The 12,610-nt window shown below is 39.7% G+C and overlaps 1 protein-coding gene across 1 annotated transcript in view; it reads left to right on the top strand.

Annotated features, from left to right (window-relative positions):
• The first annotated feature begins 6,133 nt into the window (after nt 1–6,133).
• LOC104914886 (chondroitin sulfate proteoglycan 4-like) overlaps nt 6,134–12,610 on the top strand; it is a 47,525-nt gene continuing 41,048 nt past the window's right edge. Inside the window, 1 exon segment of the mRNA XM_031557242.1 lies at nt 6,134–6,266. Coding sequence (XP_031413102.1) covers nt 6,134–6,266 — 133 coding nt within the window.

The following is a 12,610-nucleotide window of genomic DNA, read 5'->3' as shown; positions in this document are numbered from 1 at the left end:
TGTTTAGCTTGGAAAAGAGAAGGCTGCAGGGAGACCTCACTGTGGCCTTCCAATACTTGAAAGGGGCATATAAACAGGAGGAGGTACAACTGTTTACCTGGGTGGATAGTGATAGAACAAGAGGAATGGTCTTAAATTGAGACAGAGAAGGTTTAGGTTAGATATTAGGAGGAACTTTTTCACACAGAGGGTGGTGACACATTGGAACAGGTTGCCCAAGGAGGTTGTGGATGCCCCATCCCTGGAGGCATTCAAGGCCAGGCTGGCTGTGGCTCTGGGCAGCCTGGTCTGGTGGTTGGCGACCCTGCACATAGCAGGGGGTTGAAACTAGATGATCTTTGAGGTCCTTTTCAATTCAGGCCATTCTGTGATTCTATGGTTCTATGACTTTATGATTCATTGATCCTGTGATTCTATTCCACAAGCATGTACTGAAGAGACAAATACATTAATGCCAACTACTTCACTGACTGTTTATAGCATTTTTCAGAAAACTCATTAACAAAGGAAGACTATTTCATGCTAAGCTTTATTCTTTATGCTGTAAGAACAGTATGACTGTCTTGCATGTTTCCCATGAATTTCCTAATACATTTAATGAACATCACCTTCGTAATGGTCCTGAGAATTAGAAAGATCTTCATATATTTTATGATTTACATCTGCAGAAGCCAAGATGAGTAGAAGAGGGAATGAGTCATCAGAAAAATCAGGAATTAATCATGCAGATGCTGGCAAATTAATGGTATATAATACGCTAAGATTTGATCTTTTACCAAGTGCAGTATGTAGTAACTCTTGGAACATACCAAAATATTTTCAGGCAAATGTGGTGAAATGGACTAAATTGCTGTGGCTTTATCTCAACAAATGCAAATTTGTAAAAATTATTGATAAAATATTGTCTCAGTATTTTGGTACATCTTCTTTACGTTACTCTTACTGTTGTTTTTAACATGATTTAGTAGTACAAGAAAAATAATAATAACCCCAGCACGCTATGTTTTCCAGTTAGCTCCCTGGATCAAACCTTTCTCACTATGGTAACATGTGGCAACACCAACTCAGATGCTTGAATGGCATAAATCAGCAATGCTGCATTCAGTGAAGCAGAATAAAAGCAATTTCTATCTCAGCTGGGCTTGGCATACTCTTAGTCTGATGCACAAGTTCTCCATGGAAAAACAAATCACTGTAGTGTTCAGATTTTAGTGATTAATTTATTCACTCTTACTCATGAGCCTTAATGGTCTCCAGAGCATCCCCATTCAATCCTCCAAATTTTTATTTGCCTGACATTGCTTTGGTGGCTGCCACATCAGTGCTGGCACATGTCTGTCCTTACTAGCTGGTTACCACTTACCCTTTGATTTCACAAGCAGAAACAACAGATGACTTTGTGATTTTTTTGGCAAATTATGACCTGTTACTACAAGTTTTTTCCACTGAAAATTAACATATGAGAGAGATGTTGAACAGCCAAAATACCATAATTGCTTAGTCTGGCCATCCAAACCATTAGCAGCAAGGGGATATTAAGTTTCAAGACGTCAAGCCCATTGGTTTAGATGTGTGCACTCATAACTCCATTCTCTCAGCAGGTGAACAGGCTGCCTGGGTTTTGAAAACAACTCACCACACAGCAGTTTGTTTTGGAGCTGGAAGGAGATGCCAGATGCTCAACACTTAGGGGAAAAGGATTGGAAGTGCTAAGGAAACCACCATCAGGTCCTAGGTGGTGATGCTGACAGAGGAGGTGAACAATCAAGTACGTTTCCCCTTTTATTTCTCTTTTCTCTTGAGAAATGCTACACAGATGTGGGAATATCTTAAAAGGAGGATAGCGAAATAAATGTTCTCAGTGGGTTTATTTTTGAAATCACAGCACACTTGGAGGTTTGGAACAGTTGCAAAATACAGCCCCCAAGTACTAGCAAAAGCCCCTTTTGGCTATCAAATGGAGGACTAAAACTACCTTTGTCAGTAAAACCAAATGTTAAGAACATTTTTACAATTGATGGATTCTGATGGTCTAAGCAGCAGATACTCATGAAGTCAAAAAGCCTTGGATCTCTACTATCCAATAGAATTCCCTTTTCTAATTCTAATTATTTTCATTGAATCACGTGGCTAAAAGGTGCAGCGTTTTTTTTGTTTGTTTGGTTGGTTGGTTTGTTTTGTTGTTTTGTTTGTTTTTTTAAATGCCCCACATTATACTTGAGGAAAAAATGACTGTCTGCAACAAAACACAATTCAAATTGTTAACTACAGATGACTAATTCTGTTTTTTCTATATGAAAAACTGTATTCATACAAAGGAAGAAAACTAACTGATTTTTTCAAAATTCTCCAATCTTTAAGAGTTACAAAGATCTCTCTCTTGATCTATCAAGCATTTTATTTTCTGAGCATCAATTTTATAGTCCTGATGTGGAGTCAGAAGTGGGTTGGAAAAAATTACGCAGACCTGTAAAATACAGAGCAGTGGTGGGAGGATGGAGGAGAAGGGAGATACTGCTCTCATTGTCAGCGGTTTTCAAAGGCTGGAATTTGACTGGATTCAGTGGTGCCACACTGAGAATGAGTGAGGAGGGAGTCAGGAAGTCTCCATGGGCCGGCTGTTCCTTTGGAAACACCCACACAACAAGTCAGACTTGAGATGTCCTTGCAAGGATCGTGTTAGATTTGGCTGACCTCTGCCACTGTTAATGGGAAAACATGGACTAATACTGGGAAAGCAAACCCTTTTCTAGTTTTGGGACATTCTGGTTGATGTCTGCCTCACTGACAGCACAAAATTAACCCTGCCAGAAGAAGCAACATTATCTCCAGAAAATTGCACAGCTGTGTGCTCTGAACACAGACCTGAGCAGAGTGCAATGGAGATGCATGTCTATTTTCCTAGTATTCTGGGCAAAAAGAGTAACGAAGCCAAAATAAACCAGACATGCTGTGCCTAAAAATTAAAGTATTTGAAGAAGAAGCATAACTGGAATAAGTTACAGTAAAAAGTATTCTCCTACACAAAGAATACCACTACAGAACCTCAGAAAACGATATTTTATGGAGATTACAAAGGACGCTATCCCTGCTTTTGAAGGGGGACAAAGCTGCTGCTAGGAACTCTGGGGTCTGCCTATGAAACAATTATAAGCCTTATGAACCACTTCATCTTTACAGAAAATACTAAGAGACAGTAACAATAAATGATAGGTGAAGTCTCTTCTGTAATTCATTCTCTTCTTTCTTCTTTTTGGTGTGTGTATCTCAGCCTCACATATACCCAGTGCCTACAAAGCAAACAGGATTGTAGTCACAAGAAAGGAAGGAATTCTTTCCCATTTGCTGTTTTTCCCTTTATACATTTCTAAAAAAGTTATTTTTCTTTTCCCTGTCTGTCAACAACCTTCTCTTTGTTCTTGTATCTGTCCTCTACAATCCTTTCCAGACCTTCCCGGCTCTTAACAGATGTTGGACTGACCACCATCATCCAGGCTCTCTCTCCCTTCGTGAAACAACTCTGGTTTCTTTTGACTTCTGCAGTATCTCAGGGACTGGACATACATTTAAAGCTGCCTGAATGCAGATCAGGGTGTAATTCAGGCACGTAACTTTTCTGACCCTATTTCTGCTCTCACCAGTAACTCAGGTCCACTCCAGACCTAGGCCTCTGCAGTCCAGAGCGCTGGTGGGTCTCCAGGCCTAACTGCTGTGTCTGCTACCATATCAATGGCTGCTCTGGCTGGAAAGATCATTTGTATCACTCAATGTGTCATGGCAAATTTAGATTACTTGTTTAAAACAAGAGCACAAGTTTTACTTATGCTGATAACACTGCTGGAGAGTTGGGCACAGTAGGAAGGTGTGGGAAAGTCTTCTCAGATGAGAACTATCATTCTTAAAATACAGAAGAAAAAAGAAATCCCCACCTTAATAGAATACCGAAGAACTAGATGAAGAATAGCAGGACCACATAGATCTGAAATGACCATGAAAGATGGAAGGAAAATATAAGTCACATAATACTCGGTATGTACTTTCCACTTAATGGTACTGCAATTGTGTCCTACAACCATCTCTGATCAGCCAGAGCTTGAACTAATATTTCTTTTTGCATTAGCAGTCCTTTGATGAACAAAGATGATTAATTTGGCTATGGCAGCTACTCTTCTAGCCGAATAGTAGCAAGGGAACAAGCTTTCATCAGTGGTCAGTCTAAAGCAAATGCACAGAAACAGCACGTGATGAGACATACCTGAATGAAACACAGAGCAACAGAGTTATCAATGTGGGAAGCAGATGCAGCTCCTGTCTGAATGGCAGGGAAGGCATGTACTAGTTGCAGGACTACATGCACTGACACTGGGGTGGACAACTATTACGTTTGTGGACTGCTTATTCACAAAATAGGCAAGAGAGAAAGAGTCCAGTAAATCCCATGAGTCTACAGGTATACTACCTATAGCACTAAAATGGAGTATGTATCACTGACACCATTTACAGATGGGAAGATCTTTGCTTGTCCAAAAGCATAGCTCATAGCTAGTTTGAGAATATGACTTTCTCTCTCTTTCAGTTCCCTCAGGGACATCCAGACCACTAAAACATTCCTCAGTAGTAACAGTGCAGAGTAACTGGCTCCAATTCAGTGGGTTTGGACATTGGAGTGGGATACAATAACCAGGCTGGTTCCAAAATGTAATCTCAGAGTTGAAATACCACACACCAGAACAAAGTGTTCATACCAGGTTTATTAGGGCAGTGAGGGATCTGCCAGATAGGATGAGTCAAACATGCCTAAAGTGTTAAGAGGTAGCTTTAAACAGTTGTTCTCCTTCTTAAGGAAACTGAGGGATTAAAAATCAAATCAGTTGTGTTATTCCTTCTATAAGGAACTGATCTAGTTGGGAAACACTAGGAAACGTGTTTGGATGACAAGCTGGCTGCAGAAGGACTTCTTCATCCATTCTGCTAAAACTCCAGCTATTAGGAAGCAGCATTTGCTGGTGAGCATGTCATCCCACGACCTGCCATATTTCTATGTTTCTATGAGTACTACCTTCAAATTTTCTGGATGCTGGTTATACATCACAGAGTTCATAGCATCTACTTCATCAGGAGTGCTAGATCTTATTTTCTTTTTGATGTTTTGTTTTATTTTTCCTTCTCAGCCAAAATCCCTGATGTACTTTCCCAGGTCCTCTCTTCCAGAGCAATGCTGCCAAGCATCTCAGCACCAAGCTACAATGAGCAGTCTACAAGCATTCTCTTCCATGCTCACAACTCGCACAACATGTATAAAAATTAACCATTTTAATTTGAATTAATTGTAGAAACATATTCCCAACATATTCAAAATCCAGATGCAGCTTTATTGTCCACACTACAACTCAGCTCACTACACCTCATTTCAGCCTAACATTTCACTACTTCATTATCTCATCAGACTTATTTCCTATGCCATTGGTCTGTAGTGGTTTCCAAACTGCCTACCAGAGCTTTTCAGCTACTAAGGCAAATAAGTGATGATGAAGTGAAAGAAGAGAGCTGGCAAAAATTCCTCAAGAAAAAACTGCCAGGCAACATGTTTAGATACAGCAGAATTCAAACAATACAGTTTTGAAATGTGTGTGAAATAAATTATACCTAAATGTTAAGGAATAAAGAGGCACAACAACACACATAATGAATTGTGTAAGTTCCAGGTGCTGGTAAGTCCTACTTCGGCAGGAGGCCAACACCAGTCACTGTGTGCTACTCACATCCTCACACTGGGGAAGCATGGCACAAATCTGGCAGTTCCTATCAGGCTCTGGCATTGAGAGGCAGCTGTCAGGCAGCACACAGAGGGAAAGCTGGAGTCTCTGGGTGCTGACAGCCATCTCACGTGCCAGGTGTTGCAGTTGTCTCCTCCTTTGCCATGTTTGAGGCAAATGAACCACTACTAAATTTGACAGACTTGTTCATGGAGTAACACAAAGATAGACCTTCCAAAGGTAAAGAGGGAGTTGTGAGACAGAGCCTTTCTGCAACCAGGTCTGGTCTGTTGCGTATCATTCTGCTCACTCATGTTTCAGAAAGATATCTTCAAATTAGAAGAGGAGCAGAGAAAGCTGAAAAGAACAGTGAGGGTATGGATAGTATGGATAGCCTAATTTTTGTGAGGAGGCTAGGTGAGCTACGCTTGGTCATCCAGGCAGAGAGAGAAAATGCTGCTCTCTACAAATACAGTGAGGAAAAAGCTCAACACCGAGGGGCTGTTGACTGTTTGGTTAAAAAGTAGTGTTGGTACAAATGAGGCATCAGTCCATAAGGAACTTTAGCTGAAAATTGGAAGTTTCCAAATCATTAGGATAAAGATGTTTAGGGGCAGTTTTTCAAAGGGGGAATTGGGGAGGGACAAGGATGAGACGAAGCCATATGAATGTTTTTAAGACAAAGCTCAGTAAATGAAAAACAGAGATTATTACATGAGGTAATGTCTGCAGTAGCTGCGAGTGGGATTTAATGATTCAGGTGGTCCCTTCCATCCCATGTTGTTAAGAGCCCACAGCCAACATTATGCTGTACCCATAGCCAACAGAAAAAAAAGAGTGGCTCTCATTTCTTCTAATGCAAATGTTTTAAAAAGAGCAAAGCAGTCAAAATCCCAAGGACTGTGAAAATACCTACCATGAGCCAGAGATAACGTAGCAAGCCCAGCAGCACTTGTGTAAGATTGATGTTAGACAGGAATCCAATACAGATGTAAAAGCTAGTTTCAACAGAGGATATTGATTTACAAGAAGAGACAGCTTTCTGAATAGCAATGGTGTGAACTTACTACAGCTGCAATTTGATAAGTAATTTCAAAAGGAAAGCTGTACAAAATGCATTTGCAAATACATCTTTTAAAATAGGCAAAAGGATAGAGAGACATGTCAATATAAGAGTGGGATATCTGTACATACATCACTCACTTTTAATGATGTTAAAAGCAGCACATGCAAAGGTACCAGGAGCTCAGCCAGGATAACAACAGTGATAACAAAGGCAGGATTCACTTGGTGAATGAAAGATATCTTACCACTATTGGAAGAATCAGGCTTGTTTACACAGCAAATGGGAAAAGCAGGCGAGTATGGATGAGCATAAACAATTTTCCTAGAGAGTAAGAGTTTAATGGGTGTCTGAATTACAAAAAACAGTCAGTAGCAAAGAGTTGCTGATCAATAGCAAGTGCATAAAAAGCCAGCAAAAGCCAAAAAGATGAGTAAAACTGTATATTAGAAAAATAAAACTCAAAAGATGAGCAGTATGAAAATGTCTTAATTTCACTACTTGCAAATGGGATGCTGCAGTGTTTGATCCCTATGTAGACATCTTATCAGCCATGCCATAAAATTAGGTGATGTTTTTCACTAAAACCTAAGAACTTAATTTCCTCAGAAGTCCTGAGTGAATCCTTATGCTGCTGCCTTGGGAAGGTGCCTAGAAGAATGCCTAGGCCTTTACTCCATGGATAGCTTCAGACAGAAAACACAATATCTGGCCCCCTAGATGGCTGTGATTTTCCTCTTGCCATGGTAACACTGGGGATCTGCTTTGGGCTGACCTCATGCACAGCCTAGGGAGGACTACCATTCAGAAGTTACTTCTCAGTGGCACACCAAAACTGTGTAGGAAAATGGCACCTCTATCCACCAATGCCATCTCAATTATTTCTCCTTCAGGTCTTCCAACAGCCAAACCTCTCCCTCTCAGTAGCAGCTGGAGCCTCCTGTGCTAAGTCCCTCAGACTGTGCCACTCTGATTGAAAAAGAGGAATATTTTTGTCTCTTAGATGATCTGTTCCTCAATGCAAATTTAAATCTCTCTAATAGAGCTCACAAAAAATCAGGGGAGGAGTAAGAGCTGAGCATTCACTCTGCAATGTCCCTTGAAGGAGCAAGGACTGTAAGGAGAATACATGAAGAAAGTGAAGAAATCATGGTTTAGGGAAAGGACCACCAAGGTGAAGAAAGACCAAGATCAGCCTCCACCTTTGTACAGAGCAGATTGCCTTGCCTTGCTTCAAGCAATTCCATTAGAAAAAATAAACCTTAATTCTGAGCTACCAAGTGTTGCCTGTTCTGGGTACACACAGAAATTTCTCTTTCAGATACCAAAACCAGAATTTCAAAATTGATGAAGTAGTTTAGGAGCATGTATGGACCCCACAGTAACTTATGCTTCCAACTCACCTTTGCACCTCTTCAAAACAAATCTTTATTGCAAATAATTACTCTGATCTTCAAGGTAAATTAGAATTCAGTTGTCCAGCTTGAAAACATACATGATCTAGCCTTGAAGTACTCAATGATGGATCACAAAAAGAGCATAAATTTTGTAGAGTGAAGCTCTGGTAATTTAAATTGTCAGAAAAGAAATCTAAAATATATTATACTTTATTTGAATGGTGACATTAAATATCCTTTTTTTACTGAAGAAAATGAAGTCCTTGTTAATTAAGCGTTTTTAAAATTTACTTGGGTTGCTAAATGAATCATTGGAAACCTGGAATTTAGAATTTGAATATCTTTTGATCCCACTTGAACTGACTGGCCTCCTCATTTTTCCCAGAAGCTGTACTTCAACAACATTTTCATTTGTAAGGCACTATTTACTTAAAAAAAAAAATTGTTGCAGAAGTAAGATTATCTTGCAGACTCAGGACTCCCTCTAGTGTCTTTTGTGTTCTTACAAACAGACTGTGGGAATCTCATTCATGGACACTAGAGTTTCGTGTTTGTTTTTGGTGACTACAGAGCATACATCAATAATTTCTTATTTGCGTCTCAGATGCCTAAACGTTTCTGCTCACTATGTTAGCCATTCACTCAGAAGATCCAAGCTAGATCTTTGTCATCTGCTACAGTGTAAACTTAAAATTGCAATTGAAATGTGTCATTTTAATGAAATAAATGTGTCATTTACCACTGTTTGTCCAAATGCTGTCAATTTCTTCTATATAGTTGGAGATCTTCATATTATTAGCATATGAAGTCTCCTGACTGATTGCAGCCAGTGTTCAGTCTTTTCCATCTGAGATATCAATACTTCTGAGTGTTACTCACGCTCTACAGGGATTTCAATAAAACTTAACCAAACCCTGAAAAGTTTGATATAAGCTTTTTGAAAATATGTGGACAGTTCTGGCTTTTGAAATTTGCTGAAAGTATACAGGAATCCTTAGGAAGTCTAGGTCACTTTGAAAATACTCAATTTTCAAAGAGTATTGTTGTCTGAAAAGCGAATAGAAACTAACTTCTTAAGTTGTTTCCGGTACAGGATGAAATTTTTATTTTTATTTTTTTGTTAAAACCCTTAACTTTCAACCAAAATTACAATAGATAAAAACCTAGATGCATAGAGCATTCCAGAGTTCAGTAATATCATGCATGCTTTGTCATGTGCCAGTAAGCAGATCTTCACTGTTAATAAGAAGATTCTGTTAACTAGCTGGACAATTTTTCACATTTTCACTGAATTACTCAGAACAGGTCAAGACTGCTGGGTATTCAATTGGCTTAGAGGAATAATCCTACAGAAGATAAAGAAAGAACAGAAAACAGAACATTTTACAGACTGGACTTCTGTCTGTCTGACCACATAGCCAGCATTTTTGTTTAGGGAACAAGTCCTGCCATGCTTTGAGGACACAGTAAATCCTTGAGTAATAAATGACAAGGATGATTTAAAAAAAACAACGAAAACCACAACAAACTGAATAAAAAACAAACCTCCCTGGAAATCAAAGAAAAATTCAGCTTTACAATTCTTAAAAAATCTAACTCTTGCTGAAAGCAAGTAGGATTCAGATTTGGGAATTTCTGGATGATTGGGAAACGGTAGCATAAAGATATAGACTACTTAGACCCCCTGTCAAAATGTGATCTATCTCTTGTCGAAAGTCTATTCACATTGGTTTTGCATGACCCTAAGGACACTTATCTGAATCACAGGATCACAGAAGAGTGGAAATTGGAAGGCATCTCTGGAGATTACCTTGTCAAATTATTCTCAATTGAGGGTTACCTGCAGCAGGTTGTTCAGGGCTGTGTCCTGTCAAGTTTTAAATATCAACAAGGACAGAGCCTCTCCGGGCAACCTGTTCCAGCACTTGACCACCCTCAGTGTGAGAAAGTTTTCTGTGTTTATATGGAATTTCCAGCATTTTCTTTTTTTCACAACGCCTCATCCTTTCTTTTGATATCGGCTCTCTCTTCCGCAGATACTCTCATCATTTGTTTATACACACTGATGAGATTCCCTCTGAGTCTTCTCTTCCCCAGGCTGAACAACAGTTCAGTTAACGTCACTTCTCACATGCCTCAGTAGATTGCCTTTCTTTGGCTGAGAAGCAATTTCAAAATGTGCATAGTAAAAACATATTACTTAAGGAAAACATTTAGTGACTGCTGAGTTACTCACTAGAATTACAGATAAAATATGTACTGATTACTGATTATATGAGTGTAGCTGCCAGGTAGAATAGATTTTAAGTTTTCTTAAAATAAACATAAAATAACATACTGCATCCTACAACATGAATCACAAAGTGTTTAAAAATAATGTCTTGTTCCACACTTCCGTATACGAGATACTCCCATTTGCCTGCCTCCTGTCTTTCAACCAGATATCTTTCTTAACTCTACCTTTCTCCTAACATAGTTAGAGAAGGAAAATATTCCTAATGGAGGATATGTCGGGTTGTTCTTGTGCAACACATGGTCGGTGCAAAGGCAAATTCTTTCCCAAAGCTTTCCCTCAGCAGCAAAGTTTCACTGCCATACACCTGAGGTCTGCTTTTTTAGTCTCAGATTTATACAGCAAGTTATTTCATACTGAGTCATTTCTTTGCCCTTCTTGTTCACAACCTAGATCCTCCTGATGCTTTTCTACAACTCCTTCTCTAGGTTTGCACAAGCCTTCTTAGAGTGCTGACCTGAAGAGAATGAAGTTTATCAGGTCTCTGCCTTTGAGATCTTGAATAAAGCTGTTCAGCAGTATCTGAGTGAAGATCACTCCCTGTGATTCAGCACTAGACATGGCTCTCACAAACTATGTACATTATTTCAAAATTATGAAGATAGCAAAGCTCGCGAAAAGTTGCTAAGGAAAATCTAGGCTAAATGATGGTTACAAACCTCAAAGGAAGAGAAGAAGCAGACAGCTGACCCAGAAAAGATTTTCATTCCGTCACAATTTTTCTTATTTTTGCAGCTATCAGATATTGTCAATTTATGTTACTTATTCTGTTTATTTAGTGTAAGTTTACAGCTCTAGTATTCCAGTTCTATGTGTAAGGGGAATAACAAGTTAAAAAAATAATTGAGACACATAAGAAGCGCCTGCCAGTTGATTATATCAGAGAAAATTTTGTAACTGCAAGGCAAATCTTGGCATGGATAATGTATGTGACTGAGGGTATGTCTGCATATTTGAACTATGATGAGTGGCTCATGCATGAGTAGTTCAAGTATGTTCTTAAAAAAAAAATTAAACAGAAACCTTGTGCTTTCAAGTACAGGGACTGATAAGACAAAAATGCAGAAATCCCTTTGTTTAGTTTAGGTTCTGTACAGGTTATACATCACCTCACTGTGTGCTCCTAATATTTCCTCTACCTACTACATATTTATTCTATAAGAAAACATATTTTACATCTTCATGCATAGTACTTTTTAATGCAAGTATTATCGCTGTAGATACAGGCTGTATTTGGTTAAAAAAAAAATCAAGAAAGTAATAGATAAAAAGACATTTTATTTTACAAGAATAAATGGCAACGGTATTTAAAAGTCACAAGTAGAACATGTGTAGAGTACTGAAACTTCCTTCTACTCTCTAAAGAGACTGCAAAGGCACTGTGATGTGCTGTTTACTTTCTGTTATACATCCATTCCAGAATCTTGTTGGGCAACTGGTGGAGGGGACCAGAGCATGAATCTTATGAGCAGCAGTTGAGGGAACTGGGATTGTTCTGCCCAGAGGGACTCGGGAAACCATATTGCTCTCTACAACTACCTGAAATGAGCTTGTGGCAAGGTGGGGATTGGCCTTTTCTCACAGATAACTTGTGATAGGACTACAGGTAACAGTCTGAAGCTGAACCAGCAGTGGTCCCGGTTGGATATTAAGAAAAATCTCTTTTCAGAAAGAGTGGTAACACATTGGAGCAAACTGCCCAGGGAAGTGGAGGAGTCCCTGGAGATGTTCAGGGAAAGTGTAGGTGTGATACTGTGGGACACGGTTCGTGGGCATGGTGGTGATGGGTTGACTTGATCTTAGAGGTCTTTTCCAACCTTAACGATTCTGTCATTCTACGTCTGCAAACAACATCGCATTCGGGAGTGCAGAGCACCCTGTGGCCGCTTCCAGCTGGAGAGACACGGTGATACAGCACGCTGTGAAAGCGGTGAGCAGCTGCCGAAGGCTGGAAAACCTGTGCGGTGCCTCTGCGTGCTCACCCGGTGCAGCCCAGGCCCAGCCCAGGGCCGGGCACGAAGGACAGGAAGCCTTGCGATGTGTCCCAGGCACGAGCTGGGGAAAAAAACTACCGAAATAAACGTCAGGGGGCCTCTCGCTC

Source organism: Meleagris gallopavo, chromosome Z, assembly GCF_000146605.3.
Source record: "Meleagris gallopavo isolate NT-WF06-2002-E0010 breed Aviagen turkey brand Nicholas breeding stock chromosome Z, Turkey_5.1, whole genome shotgun sequence".
Classification (NCBI taxonomy): Eukaryota; Metazoa; Chordata; class Aves; order Galliformes; family Phasianidae; genus Meleagris; species Meleagris gallopavo.
The sequence above is the reverse complement of the archived record's forward strand: the minus strand, read 5'-3'. Positions and strand labels throughout refer to the sequence as shown.